General features: G+C 30.4%; 2 protein-coding genes and 4 non-coding genes across 8 annotated transcripts; 3 read left to right on the plus strand and 3 right to left on the minus strand.

Annotated features, from left to right (window-relative positions):
* The first annotated feature begins 3,272 nt into the window (after window positions 1-3,272).
* TRNAI-AAU lies at window positions 3,273-3,346 on the plus strand. The gene has a single exon. It is a non-coding gene; the product is annotated as a tRNA-Ile (tRNA).
* Window positions 3,347-3,410: 64 nt separating this feature from the next.
* Window positions 3,411-3,482, minus strand: TRNAD-GUC. Its single transcript has one exon. It is a non-coding gene; the product is annotated as a tRNA-Asp (tRNA).
* Window positions 3,483-4,065: 583 nt separating this feature from the next.
* Window positions 4,066-8,818, minus strand: LOC123893898. Its single transcript, XM_045943727.1, has 2 exons — window positions 8,255-8,818; window positions 4,066-4,782 (listed from the first exon to the last, which is right to left on the minus strand). The coding sequence occupies exons 1-2, from the start codon at window positions 8,560-8,562 to the stop codon at window positions 4,299-4,301; spliced, it is 792 nt and encodes a 263-aa protein (XP_045799683.1). The 5' UTR covers window positions 8,563-8,818; the 3' UTR covers window positions 4,066-4,298.
* A 1,489-nt stretch (window positions 8,819-10,307) lies between these two features.
* Window positions 10,308-15,090, minus strand: LOC123893897 (cysteine synthase-like). 3 transcript variants are annotated; one of them, XM_045943724.1, is made up of 10 exons: window positions 14,867-15,090; window positions 14,668-14,777; window positions 13,691-13,748; window positions 13,306-13,569; window positions 12,961-13,098; window positions 12,812-12,863; window positions 12,413-12,492; window positions 11,394-11,453; window positions 10,961-11,041; window positions 10,308-10,679 (listed from the first exon to the last, which is right to left on the minus strand). In XM_045943724.1, the coding sequence occupies exons 1-10, from the start codon at window positions 14,903-14,905 to the stop codon at window positions 10,590-10,592; spliced, it is 972 nt and encodes a 323-aa protein (XP_045799680.1). In that variant the 5' UTR covers window positions 14,906-15,090; the 3' UTR covers window positions 10,308-10,589. The 3 variants fall into 3 exon arrangements, with proteins under 3 accessions (XP_045799680.1, XP_045799681.1, XP_045799682.1); XM_045943726.1 differs by lacking the exon at window positions 14,867-15,090 and adding an exon at window positions 14,002-14,243 and having other exon boundaries at window positions 10,351-10,679; XM_045943725.1 differs by lacking the exons at window positions 14,668-14,777; window positions 14,867-15,090 and adding an exon at window positions 13,943-13,983 and having other exon boundaries at window positions 10,350-10,679.
* Window positions 15,091-18,438: 3,348 nt separating this feature from the next.
* Window positions 18,439-18,518, plus strand: LOC123900227. The gene has a single exon (XR_006805880.1). It is a non-coding gene; the product is annotated as a small nucleolar RNA snoR116 (small nucleolar RNA).
* Window positions 18,519-19,273: 755 nt separating this feature from the next.
* LOC123900201 lies at window positions 19,274-19,412 on the plus strand. The gene has a single exon (XR_006805853.1). It is a non-coding gene; the product is annotated as a small nucleolar RNA snoR86 (small nucleolar RNA).
* The last annotated feature ends 4,812 nt before the right edge of the window (window positions 19,413-24,224 follow it).

Genomic DNA, 24,224 nt, shown 5'->3' on the forward strand with positions numbered 1-24,224 from the left:
GATTATTGACAGGTGAATACAAAAGAATTCTTAATAAAAAAATCCCAACCTCTTAAATAAATTCTTTTTATTTTACAAGAACCTCTTAATAAATTCTTATTGTACTTTTTTGACAAAAATCTTATTGTACGTGTTACTTTTGACAGGAAATAGTGGATTCAAATGAATGATTCACAAACAACTTCCTAGTGGCTATAGTGGTACGGAACCAAATTACTCCTTTTCATTCATATCTTTCATAATTTAGTCAAACAAAAGTTTAACAATCGGTACATTTATTTAATTGGACAACTTAATTAGATGCATTTCTTAAGTATTTATTTATTGCTCTAAATTTAAAATATTGGGTCTAGCCGAAGAGAATAGACATCCGGTGTTTGAATTATGATTAAAAGAGATATATTTAATAATTTAATTTCTAACACACATTGAATATATAATTATCTCGAATAACATAAACTATGGAGAAAAAACACTCGGCTTATATAAAAACTTAAAAGAAAATTATGAATTTGAGCAAGTCATAGTTGTTATATATGGATATTGTAAGTTGAAAATATATACACTACTAAAAAAGTAAGATTAGTGATGAAAAAAATAAATCACTATCTAATTTCCTCGTCACAAAATTTAGCGAAATAATAGATGGATTAGACATTTTCTCTCTATAATTTAAGTTTTTTATTTGTGATATATTTAAGAAATATAGACCAATTTATATATATATATATATATATATATATATATATATATATATATATATATTACCCATAATTAAATCTGATTTAGGGTTCGTTTTGACCCAACTTTTTTTAGAGCTTATGCAAACAGCTTATGTAATATAAATTATGTTTTATGCTATTTTATAAGTTTACACTAGTAAAAATTGTAATTTTATAAGCTATTTTATCATAAACTATCTTGACAAATTTATAATAATATATAAAAATTGCATAAGCTGTTTGTATAATGTATAAGCTATAAAAAAGAGCTAAAAAAGTCAGGCCAGACAGACCGTTATTCTAGGTTAATAAAATATTTCAACTCGCCAAAAGCCACTACGAAAAACAATTTTCCATTTTCCGTCAAATAAAAGGAAACAATTTACCCTTAAAAAAAAAAGAACAATTACCCTAGGATTTTACAAACTTTATAATATGAACTAACCTTTATTCAATTATCTGCTCCATTATAAATAAAAATAAAACTAACCTCTTGTTCATTATGTGTGTTAGTTTTGTTAATATGTCGATATTATGTCTTTGCTACTTCAACATTTAACACTTCATGCCCATTATGTGTAAAGCTTCTATACTAATTTGATTACTATTATTATTAAGGTAGCTAGCTAGCAAAAAAGTTAAAGCATATGTTTGTGTGTATACAAGCCGTCAATCTACATCACATATATATAAAAATATTTTGAATAAAATCATAGTTTCACCATCTTTACAATAAATATAAATATTAGAACATTATAAAAAATCACATTGATATGAGATTAACTAAAATATTCTTAATAAAGTAGTATCATCTTTATAGTATTAGCTTTGTAAATGGGCATGAAGTAAAGGATGTTGTAGAAGCAAAGACATAATGTCGACATAATATACCTAATTAACCTAATTTATTAAGAGTTAGGATCCGTTGACACCAGTATCAAACTAAAGTTTAACACCAAATATTAATCATCTATTTCTTTAAATCCAATGGTCTGCAATTATTTGTTAAATTAACTTGGGTGTTCTTTTGTCCCTCAACTACAATCACATTGGTTTTTTCTACTTTGTGGGTTCTGCCGTCAAACAACAAAGTTTAAAAAACCAATCAAAAAATCATATTTCTTTTTAGTTCTTACCAATCTCCAATTCTCAACGACACAATCAGCCCCTCATTCATACCAAGCAAAGATAGCCAATACCAACAAACTTGGGTATTTTTTCTGTGTGATTCAACAAATAAATATTCTGAAATTCAATGAGGCTACTCAATCATGATTTTTTTTTTAATCGATCTTAATTTCAAAACACAATTCCCACAAAATTATCAATTGAAACAAACTCATCCAAATACCCTAGTTTCACTACCTTCCCCTGATTGAAATCGATTTCATGAATTTTAGATATGTTGTCAACATATTTTGCAATCCATGTGGGGGAATTAACCATGTGATGGAGCATAACAAAATTTGTAGAATCAAATAATGTATCATGACTCGATATCGTTTTCAAATTGAGTTTTTTTTTTTTACACTTTTTTTTTAGAACAACAAATCAATTTTTATGGACCAACAAATAAGAAATCTCCTAATAGATAATGAATAAATGTGTTTTATATCTATAATGGTGTCAATCCTGCGAAAAGTAACTAATGTCTTTATTTTAGGAACAATGCTATATATTGCGATTTTTTTTGTGAAACTTCACGACTACAATGTTTGAGTCAAAGAAGCACAGAGCAAGTTCACATCGACAAATCTACAAAATAGAATTTAAAATAGGTGGAATAAATCTACAAAATAGTAAAAATAGCGGACTAAAATTGCAAATAAACTTTTTTATATATAAATCTATTTTTCTTTCTTTAATGTGCGTACTAAATTTGTATATAAACCACATTTGTCCCGGGATATAGGTTCACATGGACAAAATCATGATAATTGAAAGGAAAAAAAGATATTAGTAATAATAAATTTGTTAATAATGTAGATATTGTTTATAGGAAAATGCTAAACAGTATTATTGAGACACTAGTTAAGCATATAAATAAGTAAATTTTATCTTGAAATTTGTGTATTTAATATCTTGAAAGTGTAAAATGTTATCTTACGAACATTAATTTTATCTTTTATTTCATTTTTGGACATGTTTAACAAGTGTCCCGGAACACTATTTAGCATGACCCTTTATAATATAAATGCTCTTAGTTTATCTTTTTCTTCGGGCAAACTTCTCATTCATTCAAAAAGAAAAAATTCATTACAAATGATAGAAGAAATTGGTTCAACAAAATTAATAAGACTTTAGATTGACTTATTTCTCTTCTTTTTATTTTTTGTTGTCATCAACCAAACAAATAAAAATTAAATTATCCCGGATTATTTTTTCAATAACTAAATTGAGTCTAACGATTTTTCTCAAAGAGAAAAATAACTCTTCAGTCTAAGGAATGGAACAGTCAAATAGCCAATGTAATTGACGCGATGATTGTGAGGAATACACTTATTATAGAAACGAATAATATATATAATCTAAGAGACACTATATCAAAAAGGCCCATTAGCTCAGTTGGTTAGAGCGTGGTGCTAATAACGCCAAGGTCGCAGGTTCGAGACCTGCATGGGCCAAATGTAAAATTGTTTTGCAATTTAAACGCTTTTTCATATTAAAAAGAAAGAAAAATATAATTTACGCCGTTGCCGGGGATCGAACCCGGGTCACCCGCGTGACAGGCGGGAATACTTACCACTATACTACAACGACTCAGTTGTTAAATTAAATACTATTATCTATTTATTTAAATGTTGCTTCAGTTGGTTAAATATCCTTGTTAATATTATGAAGCAATCAACATTGTTATATTTTTAGTATCATATTATATGAGTATTTTGTATTGAAGATACTTTTATTGTTCATAATAATTTTGTCTTAGGTGACTCAAGTTCTTTCATGAAAATGAACATCTATTTTGGCTTAATTGATTGTTTCTTTTAGGCTATAAATTTTAGCTTGAGCCTAAACGTGCGGCCATCATTTTCCCACTGCATATGCAAACATAGTATAAGTAAAATGTTTATACCATTTTGGATGAAAAATTAAAATAAAATGATATTTTAAGTGATCAATAATAGACCAAAAGAAATTGGAGATGGAAAAAGATTTCGACAGGAAAATATTTATGCCAAAAATCATATTAGCATTTCTTAATCAACTTATCTTGCAGAACAAATTACACTCAGAATGAGCAACTTCAACTATTCTGTATCCTTGCATATCCATAAATATACTAATTAAACTCATCATTCATTGAAGAAAAATTGAAAACCATTTTATGCTATAGCACAAATTCATTATATCTAATCTATTATTAAGCTCTATTCAATATGACTATACACACAGGCGGATCATTGCCGCCGATATTAGGGATATTTTCCCTCGTTACAATTTCGATATAAACTCGATATTTTATATAGTTAGAATGTACTATACATCATACATTATATAAGTATTGCTCCTACAACTTATACGAGCTTTACCTCTGCAGCTTAAAATTTCTGAATCCGTCACCTTATCTACCGGTTATGAAGAACAAGTAGCTAGACCGTCTCGTGGTAACAAACTCTCTTGATCCAAAGTATCCCTAACTGCCTTATATAAAGTTATCCATGAAGAAGAGTAGATATCCATAGAACCCCACAAAAATGTAGGATTTGGACTTGCAGGGCATGAAGTAACCAAATCCAAAACAGAAATTGGTTTGATATTTTTTGGAAAATTGAATGCCAAGTTATCAACTTTGTGTTCATAAATTTTGCCATTTTTGTCTAATTTATACTTTGATGTGCCTTGAAATTCTCCTTTAGCTTCCCATGGGACACGTGGCACTCCCTTAAGGTTCCACCTAATCAATATTACATTTTTTGAAGGTTGCCACACTCTATATACATCAAGTGATACCTCATGAAATAAGAGTTTTCCATGAAACCTTAATGCCCAGAAGATTAATTTGTACTTTTCAATTCCAGTAAATGTGTTTAAGGGGTCTAAAAATGTTATATCATCCCTGAAATCATCAAATTACAATGAAAAATAAGCTTCTCCTTAAAAGTTTTTATTTCTAATCAGCATCTACTAAAAAAAAAATTGTTCCAATAAGTTCAAATATAAATACATTTATTATTTTTAAAAATATATCATTTATCAATACTATTAATTTATGTTGTGAGACAAAACCTCGAAATTGAATACATCTATAAAAAGGGTAATTTGGTAATATTTAGACAAAATGTACAAATTTATCCTTTATCCTTTATTATATATTAAAACAGAATACTTTGCTAATCAATTTGCTGCCTAAAACTTCCGCCTAATTCTTCTGACCCATTAGTTTCCAATTTTTTTTTTATTTTATTTTAAGTTTTCAATTTTTGCATTTCCAATGAAAATAAAGCTTTCCATGTTCTTTACTCCTACCTTCCTTCTCCAATTCCAACGTCAGACTTATTTTTTTCTTTCTTTCAATTATTATTATTACCAATTCCAACCCATTTACTTCACTCATTATCTTTTCTTTTTTAATTTAATACTCCCTCTGACATCATTTATAAGCAAAAGTCAACATAAAATTTGGTCTTAAATATAAACAAAAATAACTAAATTCAACTCTATTTAATGCTATTGTTTCAAAAATACCACGCATTCTACATTTTAAAATAATTGTAGAATTTCAATGTAAATTTAATGCATTATAAAGGATATTTTAATAAATATCACAATTTTTTTAATAAGTGTGAAACAACACATTTTGTCTTATAAATAAGACCGGGAGAAATATTAAAATAAAATAATTTGCCTACAAAAATTGTAGCATAAATATAGAAACTAAAACATATCCAACATTTGATCTTCATAATCCTTGCTAAACAAGTTTTCCAACTAATGATTCTCCTTCTCCTAAAACAATTGTCTTTTCAACTTCATATTGTTAATGTTAAGAGTATTTCTTTAATTACTCCCTCGGTAACACTTATAAGCAAAAATATATTTTTTAAGTTCATTTTATATTTAATGTATTTGGTCAGACCAAATACATTAAATATACAATGAATCTAAAAAATGCATTTTTATTTATAAAGTGTGTTTAAGAGGAGCATATTTTTGGATTAATCCATGTGCCTCTATCTTTCAAATAATTTTTCATTTCATTCCTTATTGAAGTTTCTTCTTATTCTTCTTCTACTATAATAACCCTTTTGGTTCCCCTCTATTTTGAGCAAATCATAGCTTCCTTTTTTTGGCAAATGAAGTTGTTAGTAGTGTTTATAGGAAATAATTTTCCTGGTGACTAATTTTTTTATTTTACTAAGTTGTAATTAATTAAGTTTTGGCTTAATTGTATATTTAGTCTCTTATGTTTATTTTAGGTTTCAATTTGGACCCTTATGTTTAAAAAGTTTCAAGTTGGTCCCTTATGTTATTGATCGCAACATAAGTTGGTCATTTTCGTTAAATTTTGAGTTAATTTTTTCTAACTTTTTGTTAAATTTTGAGTTAATTTATTTTAAAAATTTCACATAATACTCTTATAAGTGGTCAACGTACGCAAATTCATTAGACACGTCGACGATTTAAACAAAAATTTGATGAAAATGACCAACTTAAAACTTTTTAGACATAAGGGACCAAATTGAAACCTAAAATAAACATAAGGACCAAATATGTAATTAAAACATTAAATTTTACATATTGTTTGTGTTGTTTCTTTTCTTATTAGTTACTACTCCGTCCCAAAATATAAGCAAAAGGTGGTCAACAAAAGTGGATGTATTTGGTCCAAATTTTTAACCAAATACATCAAGTTTCTTTGACCCACTTTTGCTTATATTTTGGGACGGAGGGAGTACCTTGCCATTGTCAATTTCAAAGTTTGTGTTCATTGAGTTAAAATTAATCTACACAAGGTTCGAGTAATAATAGGTTGTTTATGAATATATTGTGTTCATGGAGTTGCCTTGGACATTGACTATGTGCAAGGGGACATTAACTACATAATGCCTCTTTTATATCAACTAAACATGTTGGTGTGAAGTTCTCCTTTTTTTTCTACTTTCTCCGTTCGAAAATACAAGAACTTACTGTTCACTGCACGTATGCCAATACATAATTTTGATTACGAATATCTTTGATTGTGTATTAGTAAAAATTATAGAAATTTGATATTTTGAAAATATTAATTGAAACAATTCATACAAGATCTTATATGATAATATTTACATTTATATACTTTTAGAAAAATATGGTCAAAATAAGACATATGAATAATACATTTAGTCAAAGTATGTCTTATAAAATGGGACGGAGGAAATATTTTAGATGGTAATCATGTATACTTTAGTGGCTTCCCATTTTTTTTTTCCATTTCCAACAAAAAAAAGTTACATCAATATTGCGATGTTCTTAATGTAAATAAGAACATATATCTTCTCACCCTTAAGCAATTTTACTTCACCGTTTTTATAGTATTTGTTCTTTTTTAGCTTCTCTTAAGTTTTTTTTTTTATATATACAAAATTGGTAATTGGTGATATAAGTTTTGTGAACCCTTCATTTTATTTTTTCTCAATTTTGAGTATTAACAAGTTTGATATGGGTTTTTTTTTTTTCTCTTTCAGATGGATTTGAAATAACCTTAACACAATTAAATAATAAGAAATCAGCTTAAAATACTATCAATGATTTTTTTATTAAGCTAATTTCTTTTAAAACTTTCTAAGTTGTTTGCGTGCACAAATTCATTAACCACATAGGCGATTTAAACTAAAAAATTACCAAAATGACCAACTTAAAACTTTTTAAACATAAAAGACCAAATTTAAACCTACAATAAACATAAGCCACCAAATATACAATTAAGCCTTAATTTAATGACCTAATATACCGGTCCATTAAAAATTATTATATGTACCATATAATTTTCCTTTTTAGTTACGAGCTTTGTGGAAATATTTAAATGTTTTTTTTTACTAAATGTTATTTTCATATATAATTTAATTTAATCGGCATTTTCTTTTTATGGAAATTTAATTTGCATCTTAATGTCACATAAAAATATAATTCGACTATTTTGAAATAAAAATGTTATTTTTAAATTCATAAATTGTAATTTTTATATAATTTTTTTTTAAATATATATTTGTAATAAAAATACAATATTTATTAATAATTAGCCGCGTGCATCGCACGGGTGGAAATACTAGTTATATATTAATTAGGTGAACATTTTGTACACATCTTATTCAAATATTATTCAAATATGTATCGGTGCATTGCTGATGTGTACAATTTTGATAGATTCACAAATAATGATTATTAATTTTTCTATATTATACATTATTTATGGACTTATTAGAATTGTCCACCTTAACGGTGTACCCGTACATATCTGATGTATACTCAAAAGACTAAACTTTAAGAAAAAGGAAAAGCACCCAAAAGAAAGAAAGGAAAAAAAATGGTCAAATGGGGTAAGAAATTACCTATAAATATCATAATTAAGGTCTTTGATGAAGATCATAGGCATGTCTTCTCGGAGGGTTCTCACAGCAAGTCCAAGGTTGACATAGAATTCATCTTTTGGAAGCTGTTCTTGATGTTTATCTTCAACGTTAACTTGTGAAGTTGGAGTTTGAAGGGTTGTTAAAGGAGAAGAAAATTTTGATGAAGTGGAAGATATAAGAAAATGTGAAGTGGGTTTTGGTTGTGAAAGAGTTTGATGAAAGAGTTTATCTTTGGATTTGGATTGAGTTTGGAGATAAGGTTGGAGATTTGGTAGAAGAAAAGCCATAACTTTTTTAATGCTTCTATGGTTTATCAAAGATAGTGTTAATTTTTGCTTTTCTTAGAGTTGAGATTGTAAGCTGCTTGTTTTGTTTTGTGTTTGTGTGATGAAGCAAATTGAGGTGGTTGTTAAGTTAACTTTTTTGTTTTGTTATGTGATGTTTGAGTGGCTTTGAATGTGGAAATGAGTTTGGCAAAAATAGAGACAAGGATTGTCATTTTGCATAGTTAGCATTTTGCTCTCTCCATCTCACATTAATGATATCACATATTATTAATAATGATGACTATTGAAATATTTATTTATTTTGAGTTTACTTCTGTATTACCTCTTTTATCACTTAACATTTAATCTCACACAATTATTACATGTACTTCTTATTTTGTTTTATTTTATTTTAGTCATGTAGGCTAGAATTTTTAAAGATAAATAAGTGGGTGCATCTGAGTTCGAATCACGATCTTCCATATTATATGTAATGTCCGTACTAACTAAAATATGCTGACGAGTATAATATGCAATTGGTTGAATAAATTGAGTATAGTTTTGTATTGTATATATGTCTTCATTTCATAAACCATGTATATGTATATATCACCAAATGTAGACTCTGGCTAAATCCTGTGACTTGAATTTGAAGGGTAAGGTGCATAATTTTCTAATACTATTTTGGATAAGGCTCCAAAAATTGAAATGGAAATGACACAAGAAACAGAAGCATAGGAGATAAACGAATACCAAGAGGGTCCTTCTTAAATGGATATTCTTTAAGATTCTTACTTATTTCCAATGTCAATACAAAAAGAGGGAGCACATTCCTTTTTTAAGATACCTTGCATTTGAGCATCTTGCTTTTTTGTTTCTATTATAGGCTAAGATATGTGTAATAATAGTACCACTCAATCTTTGTTTATAGTTGTGGAGAAAGAATGAGGGAATAATAAAATTGAATACTCATACAATCATAACATGGTAATGGTTTTGACAAATTCAATTCAACTTCCTAACTTGTTGGATAAATTCATTTCAACTTCCATAAGGTAAAGGTAATCACAATTGGTTTGGTCTAAGTAATACACAAAGAAAAATCACTATTTAGTAAGAAATTTCACTTCGGATGTGAGATTACATGTGTAAGAGTTTATATATAGTAAAGGCAATCTTCATCTAATAAGACTGATTTTATAAGGTTGAGTTAGACTCAACTCCCAATTTTAAGAATCACAGTATAGTAGTGAGCATTTTATAAGGTTGAGAAAATTTGTGTTTTGTTTTTTGTCCAGATGAATATTTTCAGACGGATCAGTTTTTAAGAATCATGGTGAAAATGTTTCCTTTAAATTAGGTATCAAGCTTCATATATTTTAACAATGTACAACATAATAATTTGCTTATATAAGTATTAAGTAGCAATTTAACTATTAACATAATCAAAGGTAAGCAAGTTGAGTTAAAAGTCAACTCAATGCCCACTACAATAGTACTCTTTGCATTTAAGTTGTTGTGAAGGTGTGTCCTTGGTCATATATTATTGTTATTTTGTTATAGATTCTTCGGTATAATCCAAGTTGAGTCAGATAGCCGCAAACTCCCCTAACATTTATTTTTTCCATTCACAAGACTCAAACCTAAAACCACGCTTACAGATAACCAAGTTCCTTGCCACTTGAATCATCCGACTTTGGTTTGGTTATATATAGAAGTGTTACCAATACGACCTCTAATAAACTATTAACTAAATTACGCGTTGGTGTCACATAAATATCGTGGAACTCATGAATTTCAACCGATAGAAGATACTGTGATGGAAATACTACATTAGAGAATTTATTATTGTTAATAATAGTGATGCATATATTAATGGAAAAGTCCCTACTTTACACGTCTATACCATAGTACTGAATATGTTATATTGTTTCTGCATTTAACTTATTATGCAAGAATTTATCCACAAATTAGCAGCAAAACTGGATTTCAAAATCAGTGAATCCGAAATTCCCTTATCCAGCAGGGAAGACTAATAAGAGTTTACTCTAATAAAATGTCATATTCTCTGCCTCATGTCTATAAGATTCAAACAACTGAGAAGAAAGGTAGCGCTCTCCGAAACTAGGGAACACCACCTGCACCAACCAAAACGACGCTAATGATTGATAAGATTCATACATAACTAAATTTTAATTCACCATTCCATATGTTACTTGGCTATGGACAGTCTTAACTCTTAAGTTATCACCATATCAATGCAAATGAAACATAATAAGCCTTGGTTTTTCAAAGTAACTTGTACAGATTCATGACAAAGAAATTGAAGGTTTATTTTTTTTAATGCAAATAGTTTCATAATTGTGGATATATAATTTTATAATTGTTTTTGTAGTTGTAGAGAGGTATGTAAACGTACAGCGATGAGTTTCCCGGTATTTTCTGGCCGCTTTCCCAATTTTATCGCTGCAGCGGCTGCTGCTCCTGACGAAATACCAACCTAAACAAGGGGAAACATCACTGTCAGCACATAGCCCTATTAAGATAAACAGCTTAATTAAGTGTTTTTTCTTATCATATAAGTGCTTATGTATAAGCTATTTCTATAATAAAAGATAAAATAAAGTCAACTGTTTTAATAACCCTAGAGAGTTTGTGGAAATAAGTTGAAAACAACTTATGAACATTTCAAAAGTTGTTTTTATAAGTCCTCTCAAATAGTCTCACAAGTGCTTATAAGTTATATCAGTAGATAAGCTTAACTAAGTTAACCCAAACAAGCCTATAGTAATACATGGTGATTTTAATCTCAAAAGAAATGAAATATAAATATATAACCGTAGCCGGCATACCAGCAAACCTTCTTTTAGTGCCAACTGCTTAGCAGTTTCTATAGCTTCTTCACTTGATACCTGAGAACAAAAATATATAAAGGATAGAAAAACAAGAACCAAATCCTTCCAAAGAAACATACGAGTAGCATCCGAGTTTTCAAATCGCAAACATAATCATGATAAAGAAAGTGCCTAAAAATTGTAAATTAACTTATTAATCATGAGGATCTGTAAGCTTCATTTGAAGATGAAATGAAGAACAAAATATTCAAATCATGTGTCTGATTCTCATAGACACTTAAAAGGAGACTAGTAAAATAACATTGAAGAATTGAGTGAATTGCTCAAGTAATATGCACTCAACAGGTTGTATCTATAAACATCATAGAATAAATACACATTCTACTATCAAAACAATAAATAGGAATGAAACTATTTCATATTATCCTAAGTTTCCGATGCTTCATTAACACCTATTGCATGCGAGAACAAATCCTCTCAACTTTTTAAAACAAGGTCAACAACCGCAATATAAGAATTTTGAGGTCTCCGCAATGGCATTGCAATGACAATTCCGACCGCTTTATTCTGCAATGTAAAGGTTCACAGTGTAACTGCAGTCGCAATATAAAATCGTGATCTTCATTACTATAGTTTTAGAGTATAAATGTCCAATTAACATCACTAATTTGAAATTGTTTTGCCTTTATATACTCCAATACTATAGTAATTGACTTCTTCGTTTCTTTTGAGAAATCAAGAGAATCTTTACTCAGTGTCTGCTACCTCTAAGGCTCTAACAGCAACTGCTTAATGATCCTAATACTTCTAATGTAACAACGCTAAATACTTGAACTGTTTTCAACACAAATGGCACAATGTGTTAATCTACAAGACATTAATTATTCAATTTTCCCTCAACTTTCCAACAGAATCATAACAATCATAAAACAAAATTCAAAGGAGACGATGTTATACAACTTCTAACAGCAATGTAGTGCAAAAATATCATGATATATATGTATATGGAAAGTAACCTGAATAATTTCATCAAGTAGATTAACGTCCAGCACATCAGGCACAATGCCAGCACCAATTCCCTGAATCAGATGCATGCCTTTTACATATATACACATGCAATGCATCCGGTTAGTATATCGTCTTTCAGATCTCAGAGTCTGAAAGTAAAACACTGAAGGATTGCCTTACGAAGAAAAAGACAAATAAAAATGAAATTTACGTATGCAGTTCAACAAGCTGATTCGGAATAAAGACAAGAATCGGTTTGTGCTACCAGTCAAAGGAGTTAGAGGAGTTAAACGGCCAGAGTTCAAACGCTGGTGAATGAGAAAATACTAACGTACAACTAATAAATACTACTAAAATTTTCCGTGTCAAGAGATAAAAGAGATGAAAGTTCTATTGGAGAATTTTACCTGGTTGTCCTCCACTCAGTACTGCACTTTCAACCGGTTCAACTCCATAGACCTTAATGAAAACACACAACATTAGCATCTTATAGATAATTCCAACTTCAAACGCATTTCAACTATCTTCCTTCCACAGGCGTTATATAAAAAGGAACCTTGATTTCAGGGTTTTTCTCCTTGAGGAATTTCCCTGCACCTGTTATTGTACCACCAGTTCCTATACCGGCTACAAGTGCATCAACTTTCCCTCTAGAGTCTCTCCATATCTCAGGGCCAGTAGTTTCGTAGTGAATCTACAAGGATGTTATTGAAGTTATGGCTTTTAGATTAAAAAAATGAGAGAAATGATAAAAGCTTTGAATCTTATTGATAATAGTTTGATAGTAACATAATAGTATAGAGAATATTACTATAAGATATTTTCTAATATTTTAACAGGCGTCACATGTTTTCATCAAAATGTTAACTTAGTACATTCTAACACATCAAAATGAAACTACCTTTGGGTTTGCAGGATTTTCAAATTGACGAATCATAAAAGCACCAGGTATCTCCGTCTCTAACTCCTCAGCTTTTTTATGACTACCGTGAAAACCCTTAGCGGGATCCGTGATATGCAGCTCAGCTCCAAACGCACGGAGCAAAATTCTTCTCTCGAGGCTCATTGAAGCTGGCATTGCTAATGTTAGCTTATAACCTTTAAGCGCTGCAACGAATGCCAATCCAATGCCGGTGTTTCCACTTGTAGTCTCAACAAGAACAGTCTTTCGTCAGTTTAATTTAACCATGTCCGCAACCGGCCAAAAGAAAGAAATATCATTTAGATAGAATTGTATTATATATATAGTATAAGCAGTGTCTCAAAACAAGGACTATATCACTAACCTTCCCTGGTGTAATCAAACCCTTATCCTCGGCATCGTTGATCATACTCAATGCTATCCTGCATACCAATTTCCCAAATAACAGTTAAAAAGTCTCCATCTTTACATAGAATTTGAGTCCTAATGTTAGTAAGGCAGATCAAAAGAATTGTGGTGAATAACAGTTAGAATGTATCCATTTACATAAGGGTTTGTTATGATGCATGAGTACTCCATTTGAGGGAGAGTACCAGTACCGGGTACATACTCGTACCTTAATTTATGCTCATACACGTACATGTTTTTCTAAAAATGCCGTACCCCGTACTGTACCCGCACCTACGCAACGTTTATCTGCTTGAAAGGCTTTCATCGCGCGTTGAAATAAAAGCTACAATGTGGAATCGCAAGTCTGCATTATGTCTACCGTGGTTCCAAATGTTTGAGTTGACTATTTAGATCAATCGATACTGAAAGTCAAAAGGTGCCTTATTTATCTCGTAATGACTTAGCCATTGATCTTGGTCTTCTCTCCTTATACGTGGTCTACTTAACTTCATACAGGTTCGAACCAACTAAGACAAAATTGTATCATCATCATATTAGTGTTTGTGTATAAGTTACCTCCTCTGGTTCTTATTATGAGAAAATTTTCAATTTTTTGATTCACTGAATAATTGATGTATCTGGTCTATAATATAGTCGAGATGCATCAATTAATCAATAACCTAAAAAGTTAATTTTTTTCTTATAATAAGGACCAGAAAGGGTATTTATGTAACAAAAGATAAAATAAACATATGAGCTCTCCCAAACAATCTCCAAGTGCTTATAAGCTCAAATAAGTCAATCCAAATATAACCTTAATTGATGTCATAAAGCCTAAAATATCTCTAAATCACTCTTAATGAGATTCTATCATCTTCACTGCTATGTACTGCCCCAAATGATTTTATGATAGAGAAAAAACAAAAGATAATGAGTAAACTCTTATGATACCTGTCTTTGACGCTTGAACAAGGTTCCATTGATTCCAACTTGGCAGCAATTTGAGCAACACAACCTTCCACAACTTTGTTTAGATAAACCATGGGAGTGTTTCCAATTAACTATTACAAAGCAAGATAATGAGGAAATAACCAAAAAATCAACAAAAAATATTATTCAAAAAAGAAATTGAAAAGAAAGAAATTACTACTTCAGTAACATTATTCTTTATTGCACACTGCAATTCCATGTTTGTTATCTTGGTAGCACCTGAACACTATGTACAAAGAAAATTTTCGTCTTTATTTAAAAGTTGCTATAGAGTATAGACTTTAGTTTAACACACCGGGACAAATCTTCAATGCTGAGCTCCGTGTCCGACAACACCTTGATTTTGCCAACTTGGACTCTTGTTTTTGTTTGCTTTCATTTTTGGCTTAGTAAAATGGTGCATATTTTTGGTTTTATATCGGTTAAAGAAAAAAATGTTTGAATAGGTTACTTAAAAGGAAAAAAAATGTTCGAATAGGTCTCTTAAAAACATAATCCGTTAATAGTTTGGTCCTATTCAGACATTTTTTTAGGGACCAAACTGATTAACGGAAATGTCTTTAAAGGACCTATTCGGACTTTTTTTTCTTCTTTAAAGGACCTATTCAGACTTTTTTTTTAAAGGATCAATCTAAAACCAAAAATATCTTTAAGGGACCGTTTTACTAATTAAACCTTCATTTTTTTATTACAACTAGTAAATACTCTCCTCGGCCTCAAGTCCTTAATAGTTAATACTCGCTCCGTAATTTTAATTATAAGCACTTGTCTTTAAATATTAGTTTATTTTTCCAAACATAATGCTACTTTGGATGTCATTATTTCTAGAGAAACTCCCGAATCAGTTGTATATATGTAATGTCTCTATCAAATAAGTTATATTCATAAAGATATAGCTTTTTTTTTTCTTTATTAAAAAGAGGGCTGAAGCCCGAAAACAAAAATTACACGCGAAATACTCTAGGGGTAGTAATCCTATCTCATCATCTAAAACAAGGTTCCTAATCTGATAAGGACAAGAATCATAATGAATAATTTCACGATCAAGCGTGCAACTATGTTGGCCAAGGCATCGGCACATTTATTTGACTCACTATAAGTATGGACAATCTTGATGTCCCAATCCAAATTCAACAACCTCCTAATTTGGTTTACCAAAGAATTCCCAATTAAACTACTCTTTCTACCATTCTTGATAGCATTAACCACGGCTATAGAGTCTATGTTTAATTCAATTGCGGTGAAACCCAACCTCCGTGCATACAAGAGTCTCACATGGACTCCCCATAATTCTGCTACAAAGGCACTACACACACCAACTCCCTTCGCAAAACCTCCCAATAGGGATGGCAACGGGCGCCCATGGGTGCGGGTTTGACACTTACCAAACTCACACCCGAAATCATCACCCAAACCCAAACCCAAACCCAAACCCAAAGGTTGTTCGGGTGGCAAAACTACACCCACGCCCACACCCATTGGGTTCGGGTTTTTTCCACCCAAACCCAAACCCGCAGCACATTTGAAAATAATTTGTAAATTTAAGAAATTAAATTCCAACATAGACTTTGAATTAAATTACAACTAAAATTAAGGTTTTCCAAGGAAATTCAAACATAGACTTTCAAGAAATTACAACATAGACTTTCAAGAAATTAAATTACAACTAAAATTGAAGGTCTTCCAAGAAAATTGAGAGAGACTATGAGGGTAATTAGGTAATTATAAAATATTTCGGGTGGGTGTATGGGTTTCGGGTGTGGGTTTCATTGATACCAAACCCACACCCATATTATCGGATGTCACCCAAACCCAAACCCAAACCCAGTCAAATCGGGTTTCGCCCGTTAACTTGGGTTCGGGTGGGTCTCTCGGGTTTGAGTTTTTTTGCCATCCCTACCTCCCAACCATTCACTTTGATTCCTTCTAATAGTATACCTCCACAACCTGCGATACTTTTTTTTTTTTTTTTACGTTTAAAATAATTTAATTAATAAAATTCAGGCAACAAATCAAAAGTCAAGACTAACAGAAATATAAGGCGGAGTCTCTTCAATCTATATGTAGTCTGAATTGTGAAGAGTGTATTTAGGTAAATAATGGGCAGCTTGGTTAGCTTCACGCTTAATATATATGAACAAAATTTAAACTATAAAAGTAAACATTAAAATTAATACAATTTCACAAATCGCGATACTATATTTTTCTAATGACTTGTTTTTTCTCAATAACTATTGGACCATGAAATTTCTCTCAAGGACAACAACAAATAATCACTCTTACGTTAATTTGAGTTGTACTTAAAAAAAAAAATCAAAAATATTAACCATTAAATCTATATTATTTTTTTGGTTTAAATGCAGTTTTGGCCCCCCAAGTTTCACAATTGCTTGATTTTGGTCCCCCACATTTTAATTGCTTGATTTTAACCCCCTAAGTTTCACAATTGCTTGATTTTAACCCTCCAAATTTCAATTGCTCGATTTTGGCCCCCCAAGTTTACCCCCTTTTGCATTTGCTAGCCCCCCGTTGAATATTTTGATTAAAAATTGGTTATGTGGCATTTTAAAATTAAATAAGTATTTAAAAATAAATAAATAAATTACAAATTGTTTTTTAAAAACTAAATTATAAAATATTTTTTTTATTATATGTAGTTTGTAAAATAATTTTGTTATGTAAAAAAGTAAAAAAAACATTTTATGAATTATTTTTTAAAAACTTTGTAAACTTTTTTTAAAATAAAAAATAATTATTAAACTTTTTATTAAAAAAACAATTTTTAATACATTTTTATAAAAGCAAATATTATTATTTTTTAATTAAAACATATTTTTAATTTTTTTAAAATGTCACACAAGCAATTTATAGTCAAAAAAGTCAACGGGGGGCTAGCAAATGCAAAAGGGGGTAAACTTGGGGGGCCAAAATCGAGCAATTGAAACTTGGAGGGTTAAAATCAAGCAATTGTGAAACTTAGAGGGTTAAAATCAAGCAATTGAAATGTGGGGGGCCAAAATCAAGCAATTGTGAAGCTTGAGGGGCCAAAACTGCATTTAAACCTATTTTTTTTTACGAACATCAAATCTATATCTAACTGCCACATTTATCACATTTAAGTTTAACACAAGTAAACTTACGATTGTTAAAAAAAAAAAAAAAACACAAGTAAACTTATAATTTTTCATTCATAATCAAAGTAGTGATGCAATCAAACCACTAAGTTTAATATAACGATGAGTGGTTTGGATTGTACGTATGATAGTCTAGATTCAACCCTCATTGCCAACAAAAAAGTAAACAAAAAAAAAATAGCGATACAATTGATTAAGGACATAATTGGGATATAATTAAACATAAATGGACAAATATATAAAATAGGAAACAAATCATCAGAAAAATATCAAATATTAACAGCAGTCAGTCTGCATCCGAAAATATGGGAGTGATGATAGCAAGACCAACAAAACAAAACCTAGTATTTGACGAAATCAATGGGCTCAAAAAGCCCAACAATTTTTAGGGACAATACCGTAAATTCCTTCACAAAAAACTAGGGTTTCGCTATAGTCTCTACCTATTTAAACCCTTTTTCTCTTCTTCAATCATCCATCACCGCTTCTTGTTTTCTTCATCGTTTTCTCTCAAATCCCTCTCTTTTATGTTAATCACAAAAATCTTCATTCTTTAGTTCCAATTATTTTATTTTATTTAATTTTTCTTTGATTTTTATGGCTGTGATGAATTTATGTATACCATCAAACTTTGAAAGCTAAATAAGCTTGTTGATGCCAACTATACAATCTGAGCCTTTTATTTTTTGCTGAAACTTGTTTTTATATGATTTTAGAGTTTTGATTTATTGAATGAATAGGCAACAATTTAGAGTCTCTGATTTGCTTATTTGATAGTGATTTTAGTGCTGTACGTTGCCGAGAATTATTTGGATCTGAGATTCTGACATTTGCCATCGATCTTTCTCTGGCTTATGCATTCAGATGTTCCTACATTTTCAATTCTATGTAAAATCTTTTTTTTCATCAATTTTTGAATTTTTCTCTTCTGGTTCAACATTTGTTAATACATTTGTAAGATTTTCATATATGTCTTGAAATTTCTTCTTTAAGGAAGATAAATGTTTCAAGGCATATATGTTAACTTATTTGTGTGTTAACTAGTATTGATCTGGAAGGCTGAAACATAACCATATGGATCTTTGGTGATTCCAATAGTATGATTACTAAAGTAATTAGTGTAGTTAATGGAGATTTGTTGATTTAAATAAGTAAATCATATGTTTAGTGCTATCTTTCTATTTATAATTGAATGTGTTGAGAAAAAGGCAACAATTTAGAGTCTCTGATTCACCTATTCCATGGTGCATTCAGTGCTGTACGTTGCCAATAATTATTTGGATCTGAAATTCTGGCATTGGCCCTTGTTTTATCCTCAGGCTTATGCATTCATATGCTCCTATATTTTTACAATAAAATTGTTTTGTTTGTTTGAAATTGAAAAATCTTTACATTGTTTTAAATGATATCTAATTTGTAAAAGCCAATTTGCAGAGCAAGAGAGTCAGGTTGAAAAATACCTCATGACTGCTTCTTGCATTGAAGGTTGGCGAAAACAAGTACTAATGGCGATTCTCCGTGCCTATCAAATAAATTCAGTTTTGAATATGGCCTCGAACAAGTCGCTACATTTCAAATTATTGCTTTTTTTTTTTTTGACAAAAACTAAAAATGTGTTATAATTGTTTGTCATGTTAAATTCGTCTGTTTTGTGTAAATTTTTATTGTATTTCAAATTTTTATTGTTGTAATTGTTTGCCTACCAAAGAAACTTGACAATGAATAATGATAAATGGAAAAGAGGAATTATCTTTCAAAACTAATTCGTGCAAAATCACCACAAAGTAATATTCGATTAATGTTGAATTGTGATACTAAACCAAACGTACTCTTTACGCCCTAATTTTGCTTACCGAATTGCACATGTAATTATACATTTCGTTCTATCTCATTCCCTCCAAGTGCATCCATATACATGTCAGAATAGTTTCTTCAAAAGTTGCAAACTCTAGTCTGAAAAATTTGAGGATGGATGTGTTGGATCAGAATTCGAATTATGATTGATCAGAATTCGAATTATGATCCTTTCACTTATTCACTTTAAAAAGTAAAATTTTAGCCAACAGATTATTTAACAAGAAAATAATCATTGCAAGGTTCCTGCAAGAATTTTTTTCATAAGAGCTAACTGAGTTGACAAAAATAATATATTTGACTCATAATATATAATATATATTAAATATTAATTTTTATTCACCAAATTGTCTTTAATAAAAATGGACCGAAGGCAAGTATCCAATGTTGTCATTAAATTTGATTGAAAACCATCACTTGATACTTCAAGATGATGCTAAATTTTGCTTTTTATTGTGTATTCCTTCCGTCTCAAATTATAAGGGAAAAAAATCCATTTTTTTTGTTCCAAATTATAAGGGAGAAAATCATTTTCAAGAATTATTCTCATAAAATTAAATGTAAATTACATTAGTGTTAGTTTTTCCCAATAAAACAAAAAGCTACAGATTGGGGAAAACATATCCCCGAGTCCATCGAACATCCATAATTAACTTGCGCAACAAGAGAATCAACATGCAACTCAATAGGACCGGCTTTGAGTTTTTGGAGGCCACGTGGAATTATAAAAAATGGGCCCTAATAAAAGATAAACGCAAAAAAATTGAAACAATTGTTGATTCGTTTTTTTCATCAATAACACTACAAATAACATCAATAACACTAAAAAATATTCATTTTTTTCACTACTATAAAAAAGACTTAATTGCACTTTTGGTTCTTATTTTTATTTTAGGTTTTAAGTTGGTCCCTTATTTTTTAAAAGTTTCAAGTTGGTCCCTTATCTTTTATGCAGGTTTCATGTTTCCAAATATGGTTTTCGTTTGCCACATGTTCAAATTTAACATTAATAGTGAAAACTTTGATGGGGGTGGGACCAACATGAAATCTGTAGAAAAGATAAGGGACTAACTTGAAACTTTTAAAAAATAAGGGATCAGCTTGAAACTTAAAATAAAGATAAAGAACTAAAAGAGTAATTAAGCCTATAAAAAAGTTTGATAAACAAGACAATCTCTATCACACGCTTTTTTCATTTGATAAAACTATAGTATAACAATTAACTATAAAGATCTAAAAAAATAATCCACAATAGAACAATCTGTTTTAGGACATTTTGTAACTAAAAAATACACATTTTAGAATAAAGAGAACCTCAAATATTTGGACTCCATTGGAATACCGCAATCCGTCGTTTTATACCCTTATATACTAATATTACTACCCTATAATTTTTTTAGACCCCATCTTTATGAACCCTATGCCATGGTTCATATGGCACATGCATGAACCCTATGCCATGGTTCATTTTTTTCACTACTATAAAAAAGACTTAATTGCACTTTTGGTTCTTATTTTTATTTTAGGTTTTAAGTTGGTCCCTTATTTTTTAAAAGTTTCAAGTTGGTCCCTTATCTTTTATGCAGGTTTCATGTTTCCAAATGTGGTTTTCGTTTGCCACATGTTCAAATTTAACGGTAATAGTGAAAACTTTGATGGGGGAGGGACCAACATGAAATCTGCAGAAAAGATAAGGGACTAACTTGAAACTTTTAAAACATAAGGGATCAGCTTGAAACTTAAAATAAAGATAAAGAACTAAAAGAGTAATTAAGCCTATAAAAAAGTTTGATAAACAAGACAATCTCTATCACACGCTTTTTTCATTTGATAAAACTATAGTATAATAATTAACTATAAAGATCTAAAAAAATAATCCACAATAGAACAATGGATTTAATTGATATGCACCGACGGTGTAAAAAAATTTTACACTATCAACCAATACCAACCATGTTTTCCGCCACATCACCCCACTTCACCCCACTTTCCTGATATGACATGGCAAAATAATGGTTGTTTATTGGACGATGGTGTAAAACTATTTTACACCGTCAGTGCATATCAATTAAACTCATAGAACAATATGTTTTAGGACATTTTGTAACTAAAAAATACACATTTTAGAATAAAGAGAACCTCAAATATTTGGACTCCATTGGAATACCGCAATCCGTCGTTTTATACCCCTTATATACTAATATTACTACCCTATAATTTTTTTAGACCCCATCTTTATGAACCCTATGCCATGGTTCATTTTTTTCACTACTATAAAAAAGACTTAATTGCACTTTTGGTTCTTATTTTTATTTTAGGTTTTAAGTTGGTCCCTTATTTTTTAAAAGTTTCAAGTTGGTCCCTTATCTTTTATGCAGGTTTCATGTTTCCAAATGTGGTTTTCGTTTGCCACATGTTCAAATTTAACGGTAATAGTGAAAACTTTGATGGGGGAGGGACCAACATGAAATCTGCAGAAAAGATAAGGGACTAACTTGAAACTTTTAAAACATAAGGGATCAGCTTGAAACTTAAAATAAAGATAAAGAACCAAAAGAGTAATTAAGCCTATAAAAAAGTTTGATAAACAAGACAATCTCTATCACACGCTTTTTTCATTTGATAAAACTATAGTATAACAATTAACTATAAAGATCTAAAAAAATAATCCACAATAGAACAATCTGTTTTAGGACATTTTGTAACTAAAAAATACACATTTTAGAATAAAGAGAACCTCAAATATTTGGACTCCATTGGAATACCGCAATCCGTCGTTTTATACCCCTTATATACTAATATTACTACCCTATAATTTTTTTAGACCCCATCTTTATGAACCCTATGCCATGGTTCATATGGCACATGCATGAGAGAAAGCTTCTCTTCCCATCCCTCACGTTTTTTTCTACCCAAAACACGCAGAAAACTTCAGTAAATAGAAACTGAAGTTTTTTTAGTGTAAAATTTACATTAAAAAAAACTTTGGGAAATAGAAACCGAAATCTTCTGTGTGTTTTGGGTAGAAAAGAAATCGTGAAAGAATGGGAAGAGAAGCTTTCCGCATGAAAGACACCTCTGAAACTCAATAAATTGAAATTGCATCCTTCTAGCATACACGAGCCCTTCTAACACTCCATAATTCCACCACATATGCACTACCAATGTCAAATTATTAGAAAGAATTTGAGTTTATATCTTAATTGAAATACTTATTAATCAAATTTTGATTTTTTTTCCAAAATATACCCCTAGGCCCCTCTTATTTTCCATAATACCCCCTCTCAAACTTATTTATCGTAATACCCCCATCAAGAGACACAAACTGAGTTTGCAGAAGGGGAAAGTGGTCAGAACGTCGCCATTCACCTTGGGTAGCGACAGTCAGAACGTCGCTATTGATCAAGGATTTTTTTTTTGTTTTTTCCGGTCGAATGGGAGGGAGGGAGGGAGGGAGAGAGAGAGAGAGAGAAGGATTTTTGATTTTTTTTTTTTTTTTAATATTTTTTCTACTATCTCATTCTATAAATATCAAACCCCACACTTTCATTTTTCACTCAACTAACTTCATCTTCTTCATTTTATTATCTCATTTTCTCCACTCTTTATTTTATAAGAAATGACATCTTCCAATGGTTGCCATAATTTTTCTGTTAAATTTGAAGGTCGCCAAGAACATTTTAAATTACTGATTGACAAATTGAGTTCGCTTGCAGCTTTAAAGAATAAGATTCAAGAAATGTTCTTGTTAAAAAACAATGAACATATAAAAATCCAATCCAGCATATGGCCTATTTAAATTCATGCACGGACATCCCAAGTGACTCTCTCGAAGCTACAATAATAAAATATTGGTACAAATTGAAGGGTGATTTGAAAGTGCAATTGATGTTTTCCTTTGTTGATCCACGCCCACATCCCGATGTGCAGCCGCATACATTTACCCAACATACCATTTTCCCAGACACACCATCATTTAGCCAACAACATCAACATACCGAGATCCCAGACCCACCACCTTATACCCCTCAACAACAACATACCTCTCCCACACAACAACAACCATTTACCAAACAACAACAACCATTTACCCAACAACAACATCCAATGCCTTTTAGTCAATCCAATTTTTTTATCCCATTGCCACTTGCGCAGAATTTTTTCGACGACCAACCATTTGAATAACCGGAAACTCAACGTTTCAATGAAAATTTAGCAAATGCTTACTACCTCGATGATTCTATACAACTTCAACAAATTCCCATAGATTTATCGTGGGGTTCTGCTGTATCGGACGAGATGTTAAATTCAACGTGGGCTGCTGGTGAAAGTTCCTCTTGGTCTGAAGGTCTTAGAAATTTTCTTGGCGTGGAAGAAAGAAATCCAAACGAGGACAACGAGGAAGAGCAATATGGACGAGGACATCCGAGGAATGCAGGTCCTCCACCTTGTGGCACCGGATGACGTATGCATTGAGAATTTTAGTGTTCTTATTATAATAAATTATATTTATTTGTTCATCAAATAAAT

The sequence above is a fragment of the Trifolium pratense genome, linkage group LG7 (assembly GCF_020283565.1).
Source record: "Trifolium pratense cultivar HEN17-A07 linkage group LG7, ARS_RC_1.1, whole genome shotgun sequence".
In the NCBI taxonomy this organism is placed as follows: domain Eukaryota; kingdom Viridiplantae; phylum Streptophyta; class Magnoliopsida; order Fabales; family Fabaceae; genus Trifolium; species Trifolium pratense.